General features: G+C 37.6%; 1 protein-coding gene across 1 annotated transcript; it reads right to left on the minus strand.

Moving 5' to 3' along the window:
• Positions 1 to 960: 960 nt before the first annotated feature.
• Positions 961 to 26,293, minus strand: LOC101787070 (olfactory receptor 5B12-like). Its single transcript, XM_013146396.1, has 2 exons — positions 25,332 to 26,293; positions 961 to 1,000 (listed from the first exon to the last, which is right to left on the minus strand). The coding sequence occupies exons 1-2, from the start codon at positions 26,291 to 26,293 to the stop codon at positions 961 to 963; spliced, it is 1,002 nt and encodes a 333-aa protein (XP_013001850.1).
• Between the last annotated feature and the right edge of the window lie 1,142 nt (positions 26,294 to 27,435).

The following is a 27,435-nucleotide window of genomic DNA, read 5'->3' on the forward strand; positions in this document are numbered from 1 at the left end:
GCTTTTGTTATGTTAATCAACAAAAGGGACAAACAGAATCACATTGTACCCTGTGCCAAAGTTTGCATGTGGCATTTCTTCACTGTGTGGATGTCTGTGCTCCTTCTGTTTTTAGAAGGTCCCATTATACTGGATTGTAGCTCACCTTATTGATCTTGAACCTCTGTACCTCTCTAAAAGCCCTACCTCCAAGTACTAGGGGGTGTGAATTCAGGATAAGTACAGTTTTGGGATGAGGAGCAAACAGCACATATATGGCACTTAGGGTAGAGTCTCCATTTGCCTAGCTTTGAGGTCTGTCCTGGTGGTTGCTGGATCATATTCTGGGTGCGTCTGGGTGGACTATAATGCTGTGGCCTTGGAGTGCCTATGTGTGATCCATCGCTTGTTTCTTTCTGGCATTGTCCCCTTGCTGTACTTCCTGGTTACCATGACCAAATAGCTTTTCATGTCCCATCCTCTGCCATGATGTTCGTGGCTCATAGTCAACTGATAATAGATGGAAAGCATGACCAAATTAAGTCTCTCCTATAAAATTATGTGTGTTGGATGCTTTATCTTAGCCACAAGACAGTGGAAGGGTACAGAAAATTGGTACTGGAGAAGTGGAGTCATTGCTGTGACTGTACCCAAACTATGGCTTAAAAACCTTTGGAACTGGTTTGCAGAGGAGTTTGGAAAGTTTTGGAGACATTTGCTAGGGTTTCCTTAGAATACTATAAACAGATCTTGAAAAGGGATTTCAGTCAAAGTCCAAAAAATATAGACTGATAGGAATGTGGATAGTTAAGACCAGGCTTAGTATGTTCCAGTTGTGAACAAGTACATTATTGGAAATGTAATACTGGTGAAGAAAGTTTTTCTACGTCTTGCCCATGTCCTGAGACTTTGCTGGAGACTGGTAGTGAAGGCTGATGGACTAACTAATCTGGCAGAAGAAACTTCAAGACAGTGTAACATTTAGGCTGTGGCATGGATACTGCTGGTTGCTTTCTCTGACCTATAGAGAAAATCAGGGACAAAAAAATAGAGCATAAATATTTAAATTTTGGCCTAGAAAGAACTACATGTAAAATTGGGGCCAAAGGAAATGTACAAGAGATTAGCACGACTGAAAAAGAACAAAGTACCTTTTTTTTTGTACTGGGGATTGAATTTATGACCTGTGTCTCCAAGGCAGGTGCTTACACCACTGAGCTAAATCCCCAGCCCCAAACAGAGTACTTTGAACAAGCACAAGAAGTAAATTACCTTGAAGACATCTCAAGAATTAACAGGGATACATTCATCAGAGGATAAAAGATGTGACTTGGTTACTTTCCTCTCATTGCTGAGACAAATATCCAACACCCAAAATTAAGGAAGGAAAGGTTTATTTAGCTTACAGGTTTTGGAAGTTTCAGTCCATAATCAGCTGGCTCCAAGGCAGGGTGGCATGGTACCTGGGCAACACTTCAAGGCAGCAACTGGCAAAAGCAACCAGAGCAAAAGGTAGGGGGCCAGCTTCTTTTACTCCCTTATATTTTAAGCAAGCCACCCCACCTTCACCCTCAGAGTAGGTGTAACACTCACACTACCACTGTGCCAACCTCTTGCCCAGGATGAGGATATTGAACTCAGCTTCTCAAAATGACACAAAGTATCAATCATAACAATCCACCACTTGTCAACTTGGCAAACAGACATTTCTTTATACCAGACATGCTTGTTCTTAACATTTCACAACCTGAACATTGTAACACAGGTTTAACAATCCTTAAGAACCTGTATTAAGTCTACCCATATTGTATTACATGAGAATCATAACATTTTGCCCCTGGACCCCCCAAAGACTCAAATCCCTTTACGTAAAAGGAATTTAGTTCATTTGTAAGAGTCGCCAAAGTCCTAACAGTTTCAGCATTGCTTAAAAAGTTCAAGCTCAAAGTCTCTTCTGAGGTGGAAGGCAAACTCTTAGCTGGATTCCCCTGTACAAATGAAAACAAAGTTAAACACATCCAACATGCAAAGGCACAAGATAGACATTCTCATCTCAGACGTTACAAACAGGAGGGTACAAAGGATTGGGACAAAAGAATGTCTGAAGTCCAGCAGGGCAAACATTAAGTCCTGTATTTGCACATCCAGCATCTGAAGCCATCTGTGGCAAACTGTGACCTCTGAAGGGCTTGTGTGGTCCACTCCTATGGCACTTCTGGTGGTTATAGCTCCCACAGCTTCTCTCTTAGGCCCACGTTGTTCTATCCTTGCAGCTTTCCTTAGGTAATCCATGTTCCTAGTTTTTCAAAACTTCTGGGGTCTCTACCGCATGTTTGCCTTCACACTCACAGCTTTACACACTGGCCTCTCAGGGGCACACAGCCCGGCCTCCCAGGCCTTCTGAAATTGAGGTGAAAGCCTTTTTAATCTCAGAACTCTTGCGTTTTGTGTGCACCTAAAGACAGCACCACATAGATGATGCTGAGGTCTGCTGCCAATTGGCGCAGTAGCCAGGATCATGGATTGTGCAAAAGTGTAAACCTTTCATTTGAGAGAATCCCTTGGTCCCTTCCCCGAGAATGGCCATATATAGATTTGGTTTCCCAGAATTTATTTCAGTGTGCTCAGATGTCTAAATACATAGAAACCTGTTGCAGCCATGGTCTGAGTGGGCTTGACTAATGTTTGTACAGGCAGAAATCTTGTAATTGTCCATGTGATGCTGATTTTTGTCAGCAGTCAGAATGCAAGAACTGTGGGGGCAGAAATGTATCCATCTAGATTTCAAGGAGGTGCCTGGGAGGCCAAGGAAGGAGCCCTTGAGAGGACAGTGCATGAGGCTGTGGGAATGAAATGAAAGTTGTAGTGGTAACCTCAGAAACTTGGGGACACCAGCAATGTAGAATATCTTCTGAGCAAAGCTACAAGGTTTGAATGGAGCCACCTCAACAGAGAGGCCATGTGGGCTGCAACCCATAAAGTCATAGGCATGGGACATACAAGTCCTTTTGAATTTACATTTTCCCACTGTGTGTCACTGATGTCAGACATGGAGCTACAGATCTTAATGTTTGCTTTGCTTTGGTCTGATTGTCTGCTATCCCTTTATTCCTTTGTTTTGGAATAAAAATGTGTACCCTCTGCCATTATATATTGAGATTATGTAACTTGGTTTTGATATTTACAGAGGTTCACACTTAAGAGTTTGCCTTGAGTCTGAGAACAGACTTGGACTTTTGGAAAGTTGTACATGGGATAGTTGTATTATATTGCTCCAAATTATGAATCTGCTATTGTCTTTACTTAGGTGGCAGGTTGAAGAGGGGTGGGATATGACAATTGGGTGCAGTTTCACCTTGACTGGCATTGGGAACAACCTAAGGGATTGGTAGAATACTCTTGTAGGTATATTATGGAAGATCATGGAGCTGAGGCCTTGTGATCTGTGTCTGGTCCCTCTTCCCTTCTGCTCTGTCACTCTTCCCCTGCTCTGCTTTCTCGTAGTTATGAACTAAGCAGCCACTCCCTTCTACCATGATTATTCTTCCATGAAGCAGCCAATCATTCTCCTTTCTCATTGTGTTAGGTATTGTATCTCAGGGACAAGAAAGCTAACATAACTCAACCATTCATATTCATGTTCATGCAGTATACCACATTACAGCAAAATAAATTGATGGGGCTCTTGGATGGGTTGACTTAGCTTTGCAGCCTGGTTCAGAGAGTGGCGCTTTATAACTGCTTGCATCTGTAATTGGAGACAAATTTTGACTCTTACATTACCACTCACATCACTTGGATGGAGAGCATTTAGAAAAGTAGATGAAGGGAACAGAGGTACCCATCCATCCAACAATGTCTTACTATGTCCTACATTTTGTAAAGCAACTCTTCAAAAATGCTGTAGTGTTGGACCAAATGCTTCATGGAATGAGTAGTTTTTTGGGGAGTAATTATGCTTTTTTCCTGTATGATTTTTCAGGGACTGGATTTAATTAATCCCATAGGGAATTTCAGTGGAAAAAGTGAAGCTTACTAGCATACTTTGTTTTGAAAAAGCTAAAAGTTTTCTTTTCAAATAAAAGTTAAAAATAAAAATTGAATACACCAAGAAATGTGAATGGCATTAACGATTAAGAATGTGAATGCCCTCCTTGAGGAATTCCTGTAAATGCTGCCATCTCAAGAATCATCATGTCCCACTTTAGACAAGTGCAAAACAAAAACAAGGATTTCACAGAGAGGCTCTGCAGTGGGTCACTGGGGATGGGGCCCAAGGAACTGAAACCTCAGGATTATCAGCAACATTTCAGGAAGATCAGTAAAAATAAAAATAAATAAGCTTTTGAGCCTTAATGTAAGTCAATATAGACAGAAAATCTGACTTGCAAATGTTGACTATGTAAACTTTGATTTGCACAGAGGCACTGGGTGCTTGTTGCAGATAGATGTCTCTGCCCTCTTTGGAGAGGTCCTGACTTGGATGGTATTGAGTGCAGGACCCTGGGGGCAGCAATTTCCCAAATACTGCCAGGCATTCCCATGCAGGAAGCCAGCCAGCAGCCTTCCTAGAGATGTACTATTTTATAAGGAACAAAGGTTTATATGGAAACTTGGTTCTGTTTATTCTTCCGTTTGGTAGTAATCGCTTTATTATAGCTCTCCCATATCCTAAATCCCTAACCCTATTCTGGGAATTCAGTTCCCAGGGCAGGTAATATAGTGAGTACTTTATGGGGCAATCTTCATGTCTCTCTGTCTCTGTTTCTGTTTCTGTTTTTCTCTTGAGCATTTATGTATATATTTATACATACCTTTATATACTTGGGAAGAGGATCTCGGGAATCCTGCGTAAGTGCCTTTGTCACATGGAATCTAGTCTTATCAAAGCAAGTGACAAAGTCAGAAGCCACAATGTCTTTAGGATCTAGTCTTGGAACTTCCTCCCATCCTCATTTCTCTAGTGTGTTATTAAAGGCATAGATCAGCACAGGTGTAAATGCACTTTATGGCTTTTTACAGATACTATTTCCTTTTTTGCTTTTCTGAGGTTTCAAATTATACTTAGTCTAAAGTCCTATTTCCCACATGGTTATATTTTCATACAGATGGATTCTATTCATTATTTAAAGACTTATTTTGCAGCACTGGGATTGAATCCAAAGCCTCGTGCCTGCTAGGCAGACATTCTGCCACTGAGCCCATCCCCAGCCTGTATAGCTTTTGATCCACCCTCTTTATATTATGGCTCCTTGTATTTTTTATAGCCTTTGTTTGCTCAATTTATATGGTAGGTTTTGCTCCTTCTACTAGTACATTCTTTCTCTCTGTTATACAGTTTTGTGGTTTCCCAGTTCTAATGCAGAATCAGGTCTCATATTAGGAATCCATATTTTAATGGGTATTATATTGAGTATTAGTTTATATTTATATTTGTAATATCACACCCTATGCAATTGTTGGTCATTGGGGTACATTTCTTGCTATCTTTGTATGACAAAGCACTTTATTTCTGGACACATCCCAAATAAACCGACAAAGAACTTTCAGCTTCTATCATGGTCAGGTAATAAATCTGAATTTCAGCTTTCCCTGTGGGAACTAGTTCTCATATTCTACCATTGATGAGATTGGCATGAGTATTTTTCATCTGTTTAAAATTTTAGATATTTAAATGTTACATTATCATTCTGATTTTAATTGCTATAATGACTAATCATGTTGAAAACTTTTTAATATTGGTCATTTGTGTGTCTTCCTTGCTTTGTTTCCTGTAAGTAGATACTTGATATGGCATAGCATGGATTAGAAGAATCAATATTGTTAGGATTCTGATTCTTTCTCAGTTGATCTGTAGAGAGAGAGGTTACCTCATTCATATCACATATCAACATTTCTGTGCGTTTGTGTCTAGCAAGTTTCTGATTTTTAAAATGTATATGGAAAATTGAAACAATTCTGCTAGCCAAAATTTCACTTGATTTCGAGACTAACCATAAATTACAGCAACCAGCATGGTGAGATCTTGGTGTAAAGATAGATTACTGGAACACAGTAATGAAACTAGATGGAGAGAAATGTTTACATGATCGTTAGATTCGTGACAAAAGGGCTAAAACAACACAACCAAACAAAGGCAAAGTGTCATATATGGAGTGTATTAGTCTATATTCTCGTGCAAGTAACAGTACCATAGATTGGGTAAATTGTTTTAAAAATGGGTCTATTTAGTTCTCTGTTCTGCAGATTTAAAGGCTCCCTGTTGGTGAGAGTCACGCTTTAGAGTACTGAAGTGACACAGAGCCTCACAGGCAAACATGAGGCCTGTGCGCGCCTGTGCTTCTGTGTGGTTTCTCTCCCTCTTATAAAAGTTACCGCGATTCAACCGTGAGGTCTACGCCCTAACCACCTTATCCAATTCTATCCCACTTTCCTAACTCTAAACACTAAATAATACTACTTTTTAATAACTTCAAAAAGGAACTGAATTGCAACAAAAAACAAGTAAGACAAACCCTGTTCAAGTGATAGTCGGCAGAGACAACTGAATACTCTTATAAAACATCTGACCTTGAACCTACTTCACATCTCACCAGCAAAATTTGAGCTGGATTGTAGACCACAAAGTAAAAGCTAAAAGTCCAAACATTCTGTAATAAGGCAAATTCATTACTTGAGTCTAATTTACAACTGACAGGAATGTACTTCTAGACACTTTTGCGGGGTCAAAAATGTTAGGTGTTTTGTAAATGCTTAATGGTAGTGCTACTGTTTGAATCTGAAGTGTTCTTGAAAAGAATGGTGGTGAAGGCTTGGTCTGCAGTGTGCTCCTGTTGGAAGTTGGGGAACTTTAAGATGTGGCACCTACAGGAGGTCTTAGGTCATTGGATGTGGCCCTGTGAAGGACACAGTGAGACTCACCTGTTCCCCTGTGTTTGTCATTTCCTGGACATGTAGTGAGTTTTCCCCACTATGTTCTCCCACAGTGAAATGTTTCTTTGCCATGAGCCAGAAGCAATGTTGGGTCAACCAACTGTGGACTGACCTTCCAAAACTGTGATGAGTTAGGCTCCAGATGTGCCGTGGTGACAGAAGGCTGGTTTACACAAATAGGAAAGAAATGATGCTAGTGTATGTGATCCAACAGAAATAAAAACTAAGAATCCATGATTGTTATGTACAAAAATCTGATCTCTTGTAGGCAGTGTTCAATCTTGTGGTCATAACTGAAGTGCTAAAAACCATAATTTGCTTTTGTGTGTGTGTGTCTGTAGAGATGCACTGGATAAAGAAAGCAAGAAATCTATCTGAACGATCTCTATCTCTCACTCTGTGCAAAGCCACCTAAGAATGGATTAAGGGTCTTAATGTAGGACCTGAAACTTTGAAACTAGTAAGGGAAGCAGGAGAGCACTTTAACATCCTGGTACAGGCAATGATTTCCTGAAAAAGATTGCAATAGTGCAGGAAATAGAAGCAAGAATAGACAAATCAGACTACATTCAAATAAAATCTTTCACACACAAATGAAACAATAACAGTGAAGAAGCAGCCTACAGAGTGGGAGAAAATGTTTTCCAGCTACTCATATCACAGAGGATTAATATCCAGGATATATAAAGAACTCAATAGCGTTAATGCTAAAAGAACAAACACTGTAATCAGTAAATGGGTAAATTAGCTAAATGGACAATTCTCAAAAGAAGTACAGATGGTGAATAAATACATGCAATGTTTAACATCTCTGGAAATTACAGAAGTGCAAATTAAAACAACGTTATGATTTCTTCTTACAATAGAAAGAGTGGCAATGATCAAGAAATCAAATAACAGCAAATGCTTGTGAGACTGCAGGGAAAAAAGAGGCCTTCTCTATTGTTGGAGGGAGTGAAAACTAGTGCGACTATTATGAAAATCAGTATGGAGCTTGTTATAGATTAAAAACTGGTGGTAAACTTAACGCTAGTGGAATTAAATCACATGGTGCTGAGCATGGATTTCCACCTGAGGAAAGTTGCCAGCATAAATAAAGATGTGGACAAGGAGAGGCAGAGGTGTTGTGGGTTCTCCCATGGGTTGCTCTTTGAGCTGTTGGTTCTCCTAGAGCAGCTCATCATGATTAGCTTTCCCAGTGTGAGTTTGACCATTGTCATCAAAGGAGCTCTGGACCTTGTTGGTAAGCGTGGCTGTGGTTCACTTTGGGGGAGCCCTGGTCCTTACATCGAGCATCGCTTCCTGGCTCCAGAGGGAAAGGTGTGTGCTATTTAATATCTAGAACAAACTCGTCACACTGGCTTTCTGGCATATACTAGACTATGCTTATGGTTGGAGGAGCTCGGGGCCTTCCATGTCACTGAGGATGGCTGTTGTGTGACTTCTCTGCTCTAGTACAGAACCCTCAACCTACTAGCACAGTTCCTTCATGCCACTGGCATAGACTTTCTAGCTTCCACCACTGACCCTTGGGCCTTCCCAGCAAGGATCCAGAAAAGGGACTGGTGTAAATGCTTCTTGTGAGCTCTAGACCTCCATTTGGACTTGTGGGAGGCATTGTCATGAGCTCTGGGTCTTCAGCTGGACTCATGTAGGACATTGCTGTGGGATTCAGGACCTTGACTGAACATTCTATGTCTTTAATGTTGTGGATAGATTCCCTGTATTTTCTTGTCTAATTCTGGGTGACAATCATAAAATAATATTATAAATTCCACATCCTGACTTTAATTGTTCTCCTCATGACCCCTGACTACAACAGAGATTTCTCAAAGAGCTAAAATTAGAAGACCCATCTGACCTAGCTATTTCCTTCTGGGTCTTTTCCAAAGTATTAAAGACATCACATTAAGAGATATGTACATACCAAAGTTTATAGCAGAAAAATTCATAACAAGTAAATCCTGGAAGCAGCCTCAGTGTCCATCAATAGACAAATGGATAGAAAAATTTGATATCTATATATAATGGAATACCACTCAATTAAAGGATAAATTTGAGACATTGTAGAAAAACAGATAAACCTAGAGAACCAGGTAAGTAAAATAAAAACTATTACAAACTTTGGAGGGAATGTAAATTAGAACAGGTACTGTGGAAATCTTTATGGCTGTTTCTCAAGAAACTACAAATAGACCTATAGTGTGATCCATCTGTGAAACCTCCAGGTACATCTCTGAGTGAAATGAAGTCAGTATATGAAGAATTACCTATCACAGCACTATTCACTGTAAGTAGATGAAATATAGAATCAGCTGAGATGACATTAACAGATGAAAAATATGGCTTGGAAGTTCATATTGGAGTTTAAGTTAACCATTAAGAGGAATAAATTATTGTCATTTACAGAAAAATGGGTAGAACAGGAGATTTTCATGTTAAATGAAATTAGTTGGTTCCAGAAAGTATTTTAATATCTTCTCTTATATGCAGAAACTAAGACAGAAAGTAAGGAAGAAAAAGAGAAGCAAGCAAACAAGCAAGAAAGAAAAAATAAAAAGGTAATATGACAAGAGAGAATGAATTTAAACTTTTAGGAAAGGGGAGGGGAGAGAGGAGTATGTGGCTTAATGACATAAAACAAAGCAAGGTAAAACAAAATGAAACAAAACAATTCAAGCAATGCTTACATGGAAAATATAGAGAAGCAACTTCAAAACAAAGAAAAAGCTGAAATTTAATATTGTGTTTATAAACATTCATGTTTTTTAGGACTTTCATGTTGTCAAAATAAAAATAATGCATGCAATTGTACATTTACTAATGACAGCATCAGGGGTACTCATCTAAAAATGGATAAATCTGTCTCTGGAAAGCACCATTTGTCAATAATACTTGCCTTTATGTACTCAGAGACAATCAAATCATATGGAAGACCACCTGAAAATGTGGGAATGCCAGTGACATGTTTTCCCTTGCAATGTGAGGAATACTTCGATGCTGACAGTGGAGACTGGTTGAGTGTACATTTGCAATTCGAACACTGTGGTGCTATAAAGGCAGTATTTTTCTTTCATCTACTTTCCTTAAAACATTATCACTACAGAGATGTTAGAAACAGTGAAGAATTACATGTTTGACTAAATTGTGAAGGTGATTGGTAAGCCACTCAAGCCATGTGGGCCCCAGGAAGAGAAAAATCGGTGCCTTCTGAGAATTGGCCATGCTGAGACTGGGAGGAGACCACCAAGAAGTCAACTAGCCAGGCTTTCTGGTAAATCATGCAAGGCATGCGGCGCCCATGGAGAGAGAAGTCAGGTAGCGCCTCCTGGGAGCCTACCAGTGAGCAGGCTGAGGAACTGCAACCACCCCTGCACTGTTTAGAACTAACTGGTTCAAAGGTCAGGCTGAGTTGATAGCAACTGAGGCGGAAAAAGCAAGTACTGTTTTGGTACTTGTACTGTTTGGTTGACTTTTTAGGTCTGGGGCCAGCGGTCTGAGCATCTATTGGGAGGATAACAGTATGCAATAGCAGTATGGAGGATTTCCTTCTAGCTTGTTTTTGAAATACGATATTGTTCTCTCACTGTTTTGTTTTGTTCTAATTGTTTTACTTTATTCAATGTTCTGTTTTGATTGGTTTTATTCTGCTTTGTCTTGGTTTGATTTTGCTACATCTTATGGAATGGACAACTTTTATGAAGATGGCAAGATATACTGTGGTAGACATTTTCCTAGTATCCTGCTTTGAAGTTCTGTATCACTTTGACTGCTTTGTTTTGATTGAGTTTATTTTGTTGGGTTTTATTATCTTTAAAATAAAATTCAGAAATTTGAATAAAATTGTGAAGGTATGTCATGAAAGAATGTCTATAAAAACAGGAGACCATTTTGCAGTAGTTACTTGCCTAAAACACTTTCATCATTATGTAAATCAGTGCACTGCTTCAGTCTCCAAAGAAAAAAACATCAATTGAGCTACCATGTCCCTTTCAGTGAAAGTTGAAAAATCAGGCAAAGAGCAATGGTACAAGCATGAGATTATTTTGTTTATTACCTGATAACATGGAAACTAATCAAAGCATTCTTATGCCAGGTTATACTGGCTATGGCAATAAAAGTGTTCTTTAGAGAACGTTTGAACTATGGAACAAATTCTCTTTTTTTTATTTAAAGAGAAAAAAGAAAGGAAAAACAAAACAAAGCAGTAAAACAGTACAAGTAATACAGAATTTCAAGAAAAAAATATATAGTAAGAAATCACTAGTTAATAGGTTACATATTGTCATCGTAGAAACATTTGTCCAAATTACAAAATTAAAGCATATATCGTTTACATTCATACAGTGAGACTGCAGACAGTTCTGTTCAATGGTCCAACAAAAGCTCAGTAATATGGTTTTCTATCCTACACACTTGCAGTTATACCCTTGCATGTATATCCTATACATGCAGTTATACCCTTTAGACCACTTTCTTTTCCTCTCTTTTTTACAATAACAATTACACCTTTTGGGTTTTATTATTCCCACAGTTCTTATTACTTTTTTGAAGAGAATAAAACCACATGTGATTGAACAAAATGGAGTCAGTTGGAACAGAAGGATGGACACAGTACATGATGCAAAAATAGAATACCAGGTGATCAAAAATGGTTATCATTGGGGCTCTTGCTATTTTAAAAAGAGTTGCCTATATCATCAGGTATAATAGAATTAACCAAAACAGTACAGAACAAGACCAACAAAACCTACACTGGAGACCTTATACGACTTCAAAAGAAGATAATAGTCAAACCATAAGGGGCATCGTAGTAAATCTTATTGCCTTCAAAGTGGTTGCCTACACCCTCAAACTTGATACTATTAAACAAAACAGAATATAGTAAAATCAGACAGAACAAGATGGGGAGAACAATACTGGGGTTCAAATCAGGTTAATAGGAAAACAAAAAGTTACTATATCACGGTATATTTTAATTTAGTTTTGCCTTAATTGAAAAAAATAAGAAAAAATAAATTAATTTTAAAAAAGGGGGAGATTGATACAAAAGAGGTCATTGTAACAGAACAACACAGGTCAGAACCAAACAATTTAAGCATCATTGTGTTTCACCACCAGATTACCTGACATAGTAGTAGTCACCATAGTGTCTCTTTCCTTGAAATATTTGAGTATAACTTCGTATACTATAGCATGAAACATATCAAGACAGTGTGAGGCCATTCAAGAGAATGAAAGAATTAGAACCAGCTAACAGAAAACGAACAACAGCTTCTATATTATCTCTTTGCCAATAAAAAATTTTGTTTATACTATTGCATATAGTAAAATATAGTAAGATATAACATGTTAAAACCAGTGGAAACAGATGAACAACAGCTTAATTGGACTTCAAAACAAGATGATATCAAATCAGCACTAGCTATTATGATGTCTTGTTTTCTTCAAAATAGCTATTCGTATCACAGATACTAAAATCGAGCAACGCAGGTTAAAACCATTCCAATTAATGAGTGAAAACATTATATGGCTTCAAACTAATATGATTGGGCATCATGATTACCACGTATTTTTATGTATTCTTATCATTTCTTACACTAGGGAAACTATTCGGTATTTATACATGTGAGTTTGATTTATTTCACTTATGAGTATGGTTTCAAGCTGCGTCCATTTATGTATAAATATCTCAATGTGATCATTCTTTATAGCTGAGTAGTACTCCATTGTATAAAAATACCTCAACTTTTTTATCCATTCTTCAGTTGATGGACACTTAGGTTGTTTCCAAGATCTGGCTATTACAAATTGTGCTGCTGTAAACATGGGTGCACATATATTATTGTGGTTTGATGTTTTCAGTTCTTCTGGGAATATTCCAGAAGTAGAATAGCTGGGTCGAATGAGACTTCCAATCCCAGCTTTTTGAGGAACCTCCAGACTGACCTCCACAGTGGTTGCACCAGTCTGCACTCCCACAAACATTTGTGCAGGAGAGTTCCTTTATTCCCATAGCCTCTCCAGCATTTATTATTGGTAGTTTTCTTGTTCCTGGCCATTCTTTCTAGAGTGAGATGGAATCTCAGTGTTGTTTTAATTTGCATTTCTCTAATGACCAATGATGATGAACATTTTTTCATGCATTTATTTGCCATTTGTATTTCTTCATCTGAGAAATGTGCATTCATCTCAGATGCCCAGTTTTGGATTGGGTCTTTGAAGTTTGGGGGTCTGATTTTTTTTTCATTCTTTATATGTTTAAGATAGAAGACCTTTGTCTGAGGAACAGTTCAGTAAGATTTTTTCCCAACTTGTGGGTTTTCTTTTCACTACGCTGGAGATTTCTTTTGACATGCAGAAACTTTTTAGTAAGATGTGATCCCAGTTATTGATTCTGGGAATTATTTCCCATGCGGTTTGATTCCTGTTTATGAATGTCTCCCTACCCCTATGTCTTCAAGATTTTTACCTAATTTGTCTTCCAATACATTTAGTGTTTCTGTTTTAATATTCAAATATTTGATCCATTTATATTTTAGTTTAATACATGGTGATAGAATGGGTCTAGTTTTCATTTTTGGTTTATGGAGAGCCAGTTTTTCCAGCACCATTTATTTTTAAAAAAAATTTTTTTTTTGTCTTTTTCCTTTTTATCAGTACCGGAGCTCGAACTCATGACTGCCTGCTTGCAAGGCAGGCGCTTATGCCACTGAACTAAATCTCCAGCCCCTCCAGTACCATTTATTAAAGAGACTGTCATTCTTCCGGTGAACATGTTTTGCCCCTTTATCAAAGATAAGGTGGTTGAGTGTGTTTGTAGTTGTGGTTGTATCTTCTAATCGATTCCATTGATCTTCAGATTTGTTTTTATTTCAGTACCATGTTGATTTTACTACAGTTGCCTTGTAGTATAACTTCAAGTCAGGGATTGTGATGCCTCCTGCCTTGCCTTTGCTGCTTAGAACTGTCCTTACTATTCTAGGTTTCTTCTCGCTCCAGATGAATTTTAGGAATGATTTCTTGAGTTCTATGAGGTATGTTGATGCTATTTTTATCGGGATTGCTTTGAAACTGTATGAAAGTTTTGGGAGAATGGCCATTTTCACAATATTTATTCTTCCTATCCACGAGCAAGGGATGTCTTTCCATTTCTGAGATCATCTTCAGTTTCATTTTTCAGTGTATTATAATTTTCTTGTATAGATCTTTCACTTCTTTAGTGAGAGTAATTCCTAAATATTTCATTTTTTTGGTTGCTAATATGAAGGGTGTGGCTTCTCTTATTTCTCTCTCTCTGATTTTCTTGTTAGTATAGAGGAATGCTATTGATTTTTGAGTATCGATTTTGTATACAGCTACATTATTGAATTTATTTATTATATCTAGGCGTCTTTCAATGGAGTTTGGGGATCTTCTATATAGAGTATCATGTCATCTGCAAATAATGATAATTTAACTTCTTCTTTTCCTATCTTTATGCCTTTTATTTCTCTTTCTTGTCTAATTGCTCTGGATAGTATTTCCAGTACTATATTAAATAGGAGTGGTGATAAGGGACATCCTTGTCTTGTGTCTGATTTTAAAGTAAAGGCCTTCAATTTTTGGCCATTTAGTATGGTATTGGTTCTTGGTTTGTAATAGATGGCCTTTATTATATTTGAGGTAAAGACCATCTATTCCAATTTTCTGTAAAGTTCTTATCAATAAATGAATGTTGGACCTTAACAAAAGCTTTTTCTGCACCTATAGAAATGATCATGTGATTCTTACTTTTGGCTCTATTGATTATGTTGTATTACATTTATTGATTTATGTATATTGAAGCATCCCTGCATGCCTGGGATGAATCCCACTTGGTCATTGTGTATAATCTTCTTGATGATTTGCTGCATCCTATTTGCCAAATTTATTGAGGATTTTTGCATCTGTGTTCATTAGGGAGATTGGACTGTAGTTCTCTTTTTCAGTTGGGTCGTTTTCAGGTTTTGGTACTAGAGTAATATATGCTTTCAGGAATGATGTAGGAAGGATTGCTTCCCTTTCAATTTCACTGAAGAATTTGAGGAGTGTTGGCATTAGGTCTTCTTTGTACTTCTTGTAGAATTCTGCAGTGAATCCGTCTGGGCCTGGGCTCTTCTTTGTAGGTAACGATTTAATTATGTTTTCAATTTCATTAATAGAAATTGGGTTATTCAGCATTTTACATCTTCATGACCCAGCTTTGGTACTTCATATGCTTCTAGGAATCTATTTCCTCTGTGTTATCAAAGTTTTGAGAGTAGAGGTTTTTGAAACAGGTGTTGATGATCTTCTATATTTCTATAGGGTCTGTAGTGATTTACCTCTTTCATTCCTTATTGCATGAATTTGAGCTTTTTCTTCCCTTTTTAAAAATAAGGTTGGCTAGGGGCTTGTCGATTTTATTCTTTCAAAGAACCAACTGTTTTATTCAGTGATTTTTTTGTTTATTTAGTCTCTGTTGCATTGATTTCTGCTCTGATTTTTGTAATTTCCCCTGTTCTTTTTGCTTTGGGCTTGACTTGCTCTTCTTTTTCTAGATGTTTGAGGTGTAACATCAGGTTATTTATTTGTATTTGTTCTGTTTTCCTGATGTGGGAATTCAGTGCAATAAATTTTCCTCTGAGGACAGCTTTCACTGCATCCCACAGATTGTGATAAGTTGTATTTGTGTTTTCTTTTGTTTGTAGGTATTGTTTAATTTCTTCTTTTATTTCCTCGGTGACCCATTGATTACTCAAGAGTGTGCTATTCAGTTTCCATGTGTTTGTGGGATTTTTTGCAGTATCTTTTAACATTAATTTCTAATTTCATAGTGCTATGATCTGATAGCATGCAAGGGGTAATTTCAACCCTTTTGCATTTATTTTAAATATGTTCTGTGAGTTAATATATGATCTGTTTTCGAGAATGACCCATGTACTGCTGAGAAGAATGTGTATTCTGTTGTTGTTGGGTGGAATACTCTGTATATGTCTATCAAGTCCATTTGTTCACAGGTGCAATTCAGTTCTTTTATTTCTTTGCTGATTTTCTGTATGGTTGATCTGTCCATTGGTGTCAATGGTCTGTTAAAATCTCCTGTTAGAATTGTGTTATTGATAATTTGGTTTTTCATTTCTCTTAATACTTGTTTTATATAACTGGGTGCTCTGGAATTTGGTGCATATATATTTAAGATAGTTATCTCTTACTCTTGGAGTTTTCCCCTAACCAGTATTGTAGTGACCTTCTTCATCCCTTCTGATCATTATTGGCTTGAAGTTCACGTTGTCTGCAAACAGAATAGCTACCCCCATTTTTTTTTTTTGGTGGGTGGTTCCTGTTGTATGAAGTATTGTTTTCCATCCTTTGACTTTTAGTCTGTGAGTATCCTTTTGGGTTAGATGGGTTTTTTTGTAGACAGCACATGGTTGGATTTTGTTTCTTAATCATTCTGCCAATCTGTTTCTTTTAATTGGTGCATTGAGACCATTTACATTAATGGTTATAACTGTTATATATTGGTTTATTGTTGACATGCTATCTTTCTGCTGTTGCATTTTTATCTTTCTGTTCTGTTTACTTGTCTGCTTTGTTTAATGGTTTTTTCCTAAATGTATCTAGGCTGTCTTTCAGTATTCTTTGCAGGGTTGGCTTGGTGATCATGAAGTTCTTCAGCTGTTCTTTGTCATGGAAGTATCTTATTTCTCCATCGATTTTGAAGGACAGTTTTTCAGGGTACATCAGTCTAGGTTGGAAATCATTTTCCTTTATGTTCTGAAATACTTCACTCCATGCTCTTCTTGACTTTATTGTTTGTGCTGATAAGTCTGCAGTGATTCTGATAGGTTTTCCTTATAAGTGATCTGTCTTGTCTCTCTGACAGCTTTTAATATTCTATTCTTATGTTGGATTTCAGGGATGGTGTTTATTATATGTCTGGGTGTATTTTTATTTTGTTATGACTATTTTTTTTGTCTTTTTCATTTTTATTAGGGATCGAACTCATGACTGCCTGCTTGCAACGCAGGCTCTTATGCCACTGAGCTAAATCTCCAGCCCCCTTGTTATGACTATTTGGAGTTCTATATGCTTCACTGATCCTGATGTCAGTTTCTGATCTCATGTTTGGGAAATTTTCAGCTATTCTCTAAATATCCTCTTGACATCTTTTATGTTGTCCCCTCCTTTTTCATTTATCCCTATCAACCTTATGTTGTCCCTCTTTGCATCATTTTGCAGATATTGAATTGTCATTTCCTAATTTCTTGTTATTTTTAAAAGATCTTTCCTTTCCTGTTCACTGGCTGCAATCTTGTCTTTGAGGTCTGTAATTCTATCTTCAGATTCATTGAGGTGGTTTTTACAACTTTCAATGGAGTTTTTCATTTCCTGTATATCTCTTTGCATCTGCTTTATATATTCTGTTTGTTTCTTATATTGTTCACCCAGGGATTCTATCTTTTTGTTTAGTTCTTGCAATTTTTTAACTATGTCTTCTTTAGATATGTTCAGCACCTCCTTCCTTTCTTTTATCATTTCTTCTTTTACCTGAGAGATTATTTCTAGTTTGAATTCCTTTAAGGCTTCCCAGAGTTGCTTCTTTATTTTGGTTACTATTATTTCAGGTATGTGGCATGTAGTTTCTTCTATATACATGGCTCCTAGGCTTTCTTGGGATGGGCTGGATGTTTGAGAGTGCATTTTGGTTTTTCCTTTTTGTCATTTTCCTATATTTTCAAGCTTCAAATATGGTTCCATGCTTCACCTGGGCATGTTGTAAATTGTCTCTTATGTCCTAGGATCCTGGGGCTCCTCTGGTAATATAGCTCCCTCCTTGGGCAGTGAAGCCCCGGATTAAGAGAATGTTGCCAGGCTCCTCTCAGGTAGACCTAAAGCCTCCCCAAGCTATACCACCCCCCTCCCCATGGCAGCAAAGCTTCCCTCCTCAGCAGGGCTGCTCCCTGCTGAGGCGGTGGCAGTAGTGCTGGAGCTCTCCAGGCTGAAAGAAGGTTGTAGGTAAGGTTGGAGCGGTTTCCCACAGCTTGGCCCAGTCCCTTCCTTCAGGTGCGGCAGCTGCCATGTGCTCTCCGGGTGAGAGAGGGTGGTCCCCAAGATTGGAACTGGGTCCCACGGTCTGGCCCACCTCACTCTTCCCAGCAGGAAGCCGCAGCCTGGCCCCCAGGCAAGGGAGAGAGGTCTGCCAGGCTGGGACGGGTTCTGGCTCAGCCCAACTCACTATTCCCGGCCTGGAACAAATTCTTAGCGCTGCTATGAAGGAAGAAAGTTGTTTGATTCTTATTTTGTAAAGATCTGAATTGGAAATACAGATTTATTTAGCTATGCAATGTCTTTGACATTTTTATTTAGTAGTTCCATGCAAAGAATAAACACAAGAATTTTAAATTGCAGTTAATATCAAGTGACAAAAGCAAAGCTAAATGTTTGAAAGAAAACTTTAAAGATTGTGGTTACTATGTGCCCCATCATTAAATATTTACCATCCAGAATACTGAGGGTCTTGATATTCCTCATGGGTAAAAAGGAGTCACTTATAAATTTGGATTTTTAGAATTTTAATTCCTAAACTGTGTGTTGGAAATTCATGAATGTGGAAGGCTTTTTCTCGTTAAAGGATAATTTAGATTTGACTAATATTTTGCAGAACAATTCTTGGGCAACATTATGCTGAAAACACTTTTGAAAATTTAGCACCCCTTTATTTTGGAGACGTGTTACTAAAATAACTGTTATAAACTGCTGATGTTGCTCTTAAGTTGACTTAAGCAGCTGTCAGCAGAGATGTACGGATGCATGTCAGGACTGTGAGTGGGATACCTAAAGGAGATTCTCTGAGAAAGTGTTGATCATCAAGCCAACGTAGCTATGGGAGTTGTTGAAAAAGTAAATACATTTGAAACAATGAAGACATAATTGTATATGTGTGTAAGGTTTTTTCACTTTTAACATAGAGTATTTATTTGAAATTGTTATTTCATAATTACTTTTTCTGCAGTTAGAGTTCTTAAGTAACAAAAACAATATGAATGCAATACAAATCCTCTTTTTGAACAACACGTATATTTTTGGTGGAATGTGATAAACGATTCAATCATTTAATTTTTAAACTTGTGGACATGGTAGGCAAATGCATTACCACTGAAGTACAAGTGCAGCCCTAAAAGGTTGTTGTGTTTGTTGACTCTAATACACCTCAAGCTTGCATTTGGCATGCATTTGAAAAACTAATAAATTTAGTGGGGAAAGATTTAGCAGATTGGGATGCAACTCCATTTGTGAAATCATGGTTAAATGATATCCACATGTTGGCTACTAATCTAAAAATTTGGCAAAGTTAAAAATACCATTCTATGAACATGTTGTTTCTTATGCTTTAATAAAAGCTTATTTTTCAAGAACTAGAACATCATTTCTCCTTCAGTTTAGTTTGTTTGAATATGGATCTAAATTGCATACATAGATACTTTTGAATAAAAGGAGCTTGCACAGAGAATGAACAGAAAACAATGTTTTTCTTTTTAAAAACTGGATGATAGGAACTTTTTAGTCTCACATTCCATTTCATAACTACTATTTTTATAAAGGTTTTACTTAATCTCATTGATCTGATACCTGTATTATCATAATTCTAATGACACTGTGCAGTAATTATTTACTTTATTCCTGAATAAATATACTGACTTCAAAATAACAATGTAGATGTTCAATAAATTTGACTCTTTTCTCACTTCAAATACTTGACATCTCCAATTACTGTGATCATCTACAATTATGCAATAAATGTTACAACTTGCTGCCTTTTCCTGTAGGCTGATGGAAATAATCTTTCTTGTACTAAGCTTGTTCCGGATCATATTTTTGTACAATTTTTCAAGATTGGTTGGTGTCACTTCTCTGGTATTCGTTCCTGTTCTCTTTATTCCTGTGGGGTTATGTCAATTTTCTCTCCTTCATTGTCTTGCAGTAGCATTTCCAGGGAAACTGGAAATAAATATTCAGCCTAGCCCAACACATTGAACCAGTTTTCCAAACATTATATTTGCATGGTTGGGTTATAAGTTTGTTGTATTATATTTAAAGAACCAGGCTTGGGATATATAATTCTTTAAAATTTCTTGCCTCTTCATTTGTGGCCTAGGATGAATTTTATTTTTTCAAATGTCCCATGCATTGCTGGCAGAAGGAAGAATATCTATTTGTTGTACTCAAGATTTTGTACATATTTGAAACCAGCTTTATTTTAGTGTTAGTCACATTTTTTACATCACTAGTTGCATTTAATCATTTTTCATTTTACATTGCAAATTCTGAAAAAATTGAATTAAAATTCTCTATTATTGAGAAATTATTTTTTCTTATATATCTGCTAGTTTTAAAGAATCTTAAGACTATGTTGTTTTATTTTTACAACTTTATAGCTCATTTCCACTTAATAATTTCTTTTCTAATTATTCTTGTCTTTATATTTCTCCAAACATCTTAAGCTGAAGCTATTTTGTATATTATTCCTGCAGTCGCTTCTCTAAGCAATGTTGTTTTATATGTTCAATTTTTTATTTTTAAAAATTTTCATGTAATGCAATTTATTTAATTAATTTATGTACCAAACAATGTACCCATTTAAGGTGTACCACCCATTGCTTCTTAGTGTTCACAGAGTGGTGCAGCTATCACCACTATCAATTTTAGAACACTTTCATCATATAAAAATAAATTCCGTGACTACCATTAGTCATGCTCTTCCTATTCCCCCAGGGTAATCTGTCTTTTCTTGTGTCTCATTGAGCTGCTTTACAATGATTGATTTGAATTCTCTTCTAGGCAATTTGTAGATCTCCATTGGTTTGGAGTCTCAGCATTCACCTTTCCTATGCATCTAGTGCTGACTAATTAAGGTGTTGACGCACACAGCTTGAGGGTTTATTTTTTCTGTAAAGTGTGCTGTGTGTGGATGGGCCAGACCAGATGAACAGGGACACCCCTTGTCTTAGTGCCTCCATCAGTAAAGGACAAAGGGAAGTCAATACATAAACACCAGGTCCCTCACCCCACAAGCAGTATTACTTTGAAGCTTGTTTCAGGTTTTCGGAGAGCTCAGCAAGATGTGGTCATATTCCCCTCAGATACTATCTATTATGGAATACAATATGTGTTCTTTTCCCTGGTTGCTGTTCCACTCAATACCGTTTAATTCTCTCATTATTTGTAAAATAAACTACTTGAAGCTCAAATCCTTAATTCTGGGTTTCTTTACGAGGGAATTCCATCTCATACACACTCCTAGATTACAGGTCTGTCCTTTGCAAAGTAAATCCCCCCACTGTCTCTACCAAATGAAAACATTGTAAAAAAAATGTTCCTTGCTGCAAATGGGGAAGGCAAAAGAAAGGGAATCTTAAGAACCCAGAAGACTCTCTTTTTTCTTTCTAATTCACCAGTTATCCCCTTCACTTTTGCTATAGAAATACCTTACCTGATATTCACCACCTGTGAGCAGTGGGGTATTTATTACCTTCCAGGCTCTTCATTGTGAAGGTGTTCTCATTTTGTCATCACATTGGAACAATTGTTTATCTGGGTGTAGAAACCGGGCTTAGTGTTTAATTCCCTCTGCCCTTTGAAGAAAATCAACTCCTTCTCTGTTGACCTTTGTGGTTTTTGACGAGAATTCTGCTGAGATTCTGATCATTATTACTTTGTTTCTGTCTCAGGCTTCTAAGAGGTTTTTCCTTCTCTTTGATTTGTCTAGATTCTAAACAATATATAGTAACTTTTAAAACATGTATCCTTCTTAGAAATTTATATGGTTCTTCAAGCAGAAGACTTGCTTGTTTCTTCAATTACCTACTTAGTATCAGATTTGACCTTTTCTTCTTGTTCTCTGTTATTTCTTTCTGAAACTTTTGGTTAGTCTTTTTGGAGTCTTTCAATCTATTTTGCCTCTCTTAAGCTGTCTGTCATGCATTGTCTCTCTCTGTATTAAGCAATATTTAAGTTCTAAAAGTTCTAACATCTTTAATTCTGCACTCAGTGTTATTTAGAATTTTATTTATTTTATCCATTGAACAGTTAAATGTGTTTGATAATGTACACTTTGTTTCCAGGTTCCTCTTTGTTTTCCTTATTTCCTATGTTGATTAATAGTCACCTATTTTTCTTTTATTTTTTTCCTTCTCTTGTTTCGTGGGTACATTTCCTCCATAGTTATGGCTATCCTAAATTATGTTTATTTTGAAGTTTATGCATTGTACTATGATTTATATTCTCTTTATAAACAATATTTATTTCCTCTTAGGTCTGGTTTATCCTATTTATTGCTTTTCTTGGCTGTGTTTCATGAATAAGATTCTTGTATTTGACCTACTCCTGTTTGAGAGCTCGTTGTATGTTGGTGTATTTTGTTTCATCTTTATTGAATAAGTCCTCTTTGTCAATTGGTTTTGCAGTTTAAATTCCCGTAAACCCAGAATTTAACATTACTGAGCTAGAGTTTTGGCAGAGATATTTGGTTCTGCTTTGTCAAGTGAATGACTCAGTTGCTCCACTTTATTGCAGAAACGAGGACTGGTTATGAACATAAACAAAATGGGGATTCAGGATTTAATTTAACCTCTGGTCATGGGAAAGGCATCTCTGACACTCTCTCCACGTGTTCATTCACTGCATCCCCAGGGTCGTTGCTATCAAATGCTGAGCAGAATACTGCCTCAGCCCTCACTCACCATGGTGGTGTCTTGTGTTTTTCTGGACTGCAGATATCTGTGAATATAGGTTTGAATTCAGGTACATATTTTTAAAATACATATTACATCACTTATATGTGTTTAAAGTAGTGGAAGAAGACCTTTGTGTTTCTTTTCAGATGATTAATGGAAAATTTATTAGTGGATTTGATTTGTTGAAGCATCATGTGGCAGATTACCATGAATCAATTCAAAACATTTTAGCCCCTTGATGAGCACAATCAAACTTAATCAAAAGTCAGTAATGCTGGCCTGTACAAAGGTGATTTCACAGAATAGCACACACCTCATTTGAGTTTTTTTCCCACTGGCATTGCCATACTGCTGATTGAGCGGAGCGCTGAAGTCTTCCAGTGTCACCGCATCTATTTGACATCCCAGGTGGGGAAGGATGAGCTATTCCTGGGGCTGGGGTCACAATGCTAAGCGTGTCTTAAATAATTGAGTGGAATCTGTCCTTAGGAAATTTCCCTAAGGTCCTTGACCCCAAAAGCTGTTCTCCAGTGGATCATTGTGAACCTGTCTAGAGATCCATGTTGAATATTTCTCTAAAATGCAGAAATAAAGAAGAAAAAGGGGAGGCAGCTCTGCAGTGAGAGAGGCACAGAGGTCTGACGTGGTTCAATTCTCTATTACTTTTCCTAAGGATATAATAATAAAAATATTTAACACTTATTTCTTTATTGTAGGACAAACATTGTCCTAAATATCTAAATGCACTATTTTATTAAATGTCATACTGACCATTGAGGTAAAGGCCATTATTATGCACATTTTGCAAAGAGTGTAAATGAGTTTAATTTACACAGTTTGAATCATTATTGTGCTATAGTAGCCATTTTATCTTAATTATTGCATTAGTACAGTTAAAGATGTTTATTCAAACTTCATGAAACAGTTTTCTTATGGTTGCAAAGTAGCTATCAGCTTTGTAGATATTCATCCTTATGATGAGAATTTTTCAGAGAAAAAGCAGTTTTGTTCTTTTGGTCTGGCTTCAGAGAGAGTGACAGATCTCCCTTTTGTGAGACCTCTTCGGGGAAGAAACAAATCCTTGTCAGTGTCCAGCACGGTTAGACTGATGCCAGTTCCCACGCTCTGTATTTGCCTTTCTGACCTCAATGGAGGCAGAAGAGTGGGACATTTTCTTCTACTCTGTTCCCACCAGCAGAAATTGTTATGTTGTTCCACAAGAATTCAGCAGCGTGACCTTTATTGTCTTGATTGGTTTGATATAAACCGATTCTTTCTATTTTCAAATTTCATGATTGTTCAGAGCCTGCAGGGTACCAGGTAGGCTGTACCCTAGGTGTAAGCTTTGAGCTTAATGAGTGAAAAAGTATATGGTTTATAAAAGAATAAAGAAGAGAGAATATTGTGTGGGTGATGTCCTTTCTCTGGGCACATGGGAAGAGCAGCCCTTGCATCCTGTGATGACCATTAGAGATCCAGTTTGTTGTTGACTGATGTATTCCATCATAGTTCCACTCCATCTCACTCTTTTAACTCATGTAGTTACTAAGACAATTTCTTCTTAAATTAGTTAATAATGAATTCATCTTGTTGATGAAGTAGTTGATGACTTCTCTAAGAAAACAATTCTGGTAGAGATCCTTAGAATTATATAACACCCATTAGATTCCAGTTCCAGAGATTTTTTTTAACTTGCAGAAAACTGTTTTTTTTTTTTTTTCTGGGTTTGAATGTGTCTGCTTGAAGCCCTTTGAGTAATCAATAATACTATTTTATTCTTTGGTATTCTGTTTTTCCCCTCATTATTGACAATGAGTTCAGTGTTTTGTTAAAAATCATCTACAGTTAGTAATCTGGAGGAAGATTTGAGGTCATTTTTCTCCATTTCAACACAAAACGCAGACAGAAATTTTCAGTTTTATGAGTTCATTAGACATTCTAATTAAACAATTATGGATGTGTATTTGACAGACGTGGCTTCCCAACACATTTGTTAAACATAGCTAAACTGCTAACATGAATTCACGTAAGGAAAAGATGTGACTGTATTTTTGGATGAGTTCTTGTTCTCTGAACTCTGTCTTTGATTTCAGAATTTCAGGGACCAAAAAGATTTAGACTATAGAGTATCCCTCATTATTCAAGCAATCACCTGGGGCTCTAGCTATATTTAAGCTGATGATGTAGTAGACATCTATAATGCAGGATCAAGCTATGGATCTTTGGATTCCTCGACAAGTATATGGAATGCAATTATCTTGGATGAGATCCTAGAACTGTACACTTTGACAGTGTCTCAGGATAATTCTCAGAAGTACTGATGTGTGAGAACTACAGCTCCATACTTTGTGTAAGACTCATGGAGTTATTTTGAATTAAAGAACTAAAAATGTTACTCTTATACATAAACATGTGAGGTTTCTCTGCAGAGAACATCACACTATTAGTATGGGGCAATGTGAGATCCTTTAGTACTAGGATCATAATATTAGCCTTAACATGGAAGTCACATTACATGGCTGTAAAACACATCCACATTGTCCTCTACTCATATTCCCAAAGCACAAAGAGCTTTCTTGTGTGTGAAAAAACTGCTCAGATAAATTAAAGACAATACATATTTGTAATTAAAAATATGCCTAGACAATAAAGACCCAATAAAAATTTCACTTGGTTTGCAAATAATTTATAATTATTAGACTAAGCCTGATAAAAGCTTTACTAGCAACTTTCCTGAATGCACTCTTGAACTCCTTGTTCCTCAGGCCGTAGACCAATGGATTCAGCATGGGGATGACCATGGTGTAGAACACGGATGCGATTTTATCAGTGTCCATGGAGTGACTGGAGCTGGGCTGCAGGTACATGAAGATGATCGTGCCATAGAAGATGGAGACTGTGGTGAGGTGGGAGGCACAGGTGGAGAAGGCTTTCTTCCGTCCCTCAGTTGATCTCATTCTCAGAATAGTAACAAAAATAAATAGGTAGGAGTTCAGAATAACCAAGAGAGTGAAAAAAACATTGAAGGCTGCCAGCAAGAAGAGCACAATCTCATTGGCATAGATATCAGAGCAAGAAAGAGCCAGCAGTGGGGGGATGTCACAGAAAAAGTGATTAATCACATTGGAATGGCAGAAGGAGAGGTGGAAAGTGAAGGCCACATGGAGGGAAGACTGCAGGAGTTCACTGGTGTAGGAGCCGCAGATGAGTAGGACGCACACCGCAGTTGTCATGGTGGACGTGTAGTGCAGGGGTTTGCACACTGCTGCATAGCAGTCATAGGCCATGGAGGCCAGCAGGAAACTTTCAGCAGTGGCAAAAGCTGCAAAGAAGAACATCTGGGCAGCGCATGCATTGTAGGAGATGATCTTATCTCTTGTGAGAAGCCCCACCATTACCTTGGGTGAGACAGCCGAGGCATAAACACAGTCTACGAGGGAGAGGTTGCAGAGGAGAAAGTACATGGGCGTGTGGAGTCGGGAGTCCAGCACAATCAATGCGATCATCCCAAGGTTACCAACCAGAGTGAAGAGGTAAAGGACAGAGCAGACCATAAATAAAGGGACCTGCAGCTCTAGGGCATCTGTTAAACCTACAAGAATAAACTCAGTCACCTCTGAAATATTCTCCAACAGTGCCATTCAGGAATTATTATGAAAGGCACCTATAACAAAAAGAGAAAAAGTTATTGTCGCTGTACACTATGATGAAATCTGAAGGGTAAATCAGAATTCTTGGTCATATGAGATGTAATCTACAAATATGGTGATGTTTAAGAAATTTATTGCATTAGAAGGCACATTATCATTAACTGTATCTCCCATACCAAATACTCCACCTGCCTTCAATCACACTCACGCCGTCATGCTTACCCTCTTCTGCAGCAGCTCTGGAATCCTCTTTCATGAAGATCTTTAGTTGCACTGATGTGGCTGTCACAATGTCCTGAGTTAATTCAAACCATTTACCTTTTAATAATCATGTTGGCCTTGGGGAAGAGCCAGAACTTCCCTGGTTCCAGATCTAGGGAAGAAGATGGATAAGACATAATAATTTTCCAAGCCTGCCTCTCTGCCAGATGGCACTTTCTAGGAGCACTCACTATAGTTTTGATACACCTTATAAAGAGACTCAGGAAAGAGGACTTCCAGAATGCTTCAGAAAGTGGCAGGAATGATGGGAGGAGTGTTTTTAAAATGAGGGGGAGTATTTTGAGGAGAATAAAATGGCACTGATGGAGAATATTTCAGAGGTGACTGAGTTTTTTCTTGTAGGTTTAACAGATGCCCTAGAGCTGCAAGTCCCTTTATTTATGGTCTGTGCTGTCCTTTACCTCTTCACACTTCTGTAATTTAAAAGCAAGTTAAACACACACTGTGTATTTTGATCACTCCTTGTATTATGTCAGCTTCTGGTCCAGTACAGGAGTCAGGAAGAGGGTGTGAGTGCTGGCTCTGGGTGGGCTCAGTGGACATTTTCCTCTGGAAGTGGCACGGCCTGTCAGTCAGAGCTCTTTGCTGAGTGTGGTTGCCACAGATACTCTGTGCTTGACTCTGGGGCTCAGCTCACCTGGAGTGTGACATTCTTTATTAACTAACCCACCGAGGACTCCTTTCAGCCCTTGTAGTAGCTCAGAGGCTTTCGTGTCTGAAACAGGCATAGAAAGCTGAATTAGCACAAATATAGTGCAGGAGCCGCAAGGTAATGACTAAGTATGGTCAAATGCAGTTCCCACCTCTGAAAAATGCGTCAGCAACTCGTTCTTAATAGGTGAAGATGTGTA

Source organism: Cavia porcellus, unplaced genomic scaffold (assembly GCF_034190915.1).
Source record: "Cavia porcellus strain 051 isolate PalLab524CR breed Dunkin Hartley unplaced genomic scaffold, mCavPor4.1 scaffold_17, whole genome shotgun sequence".
NCBI lineage: Eukaryota > Metazoa > Chordata > Mammalia > Rodentia > Caviidae > Cavia > Cavia porcellus.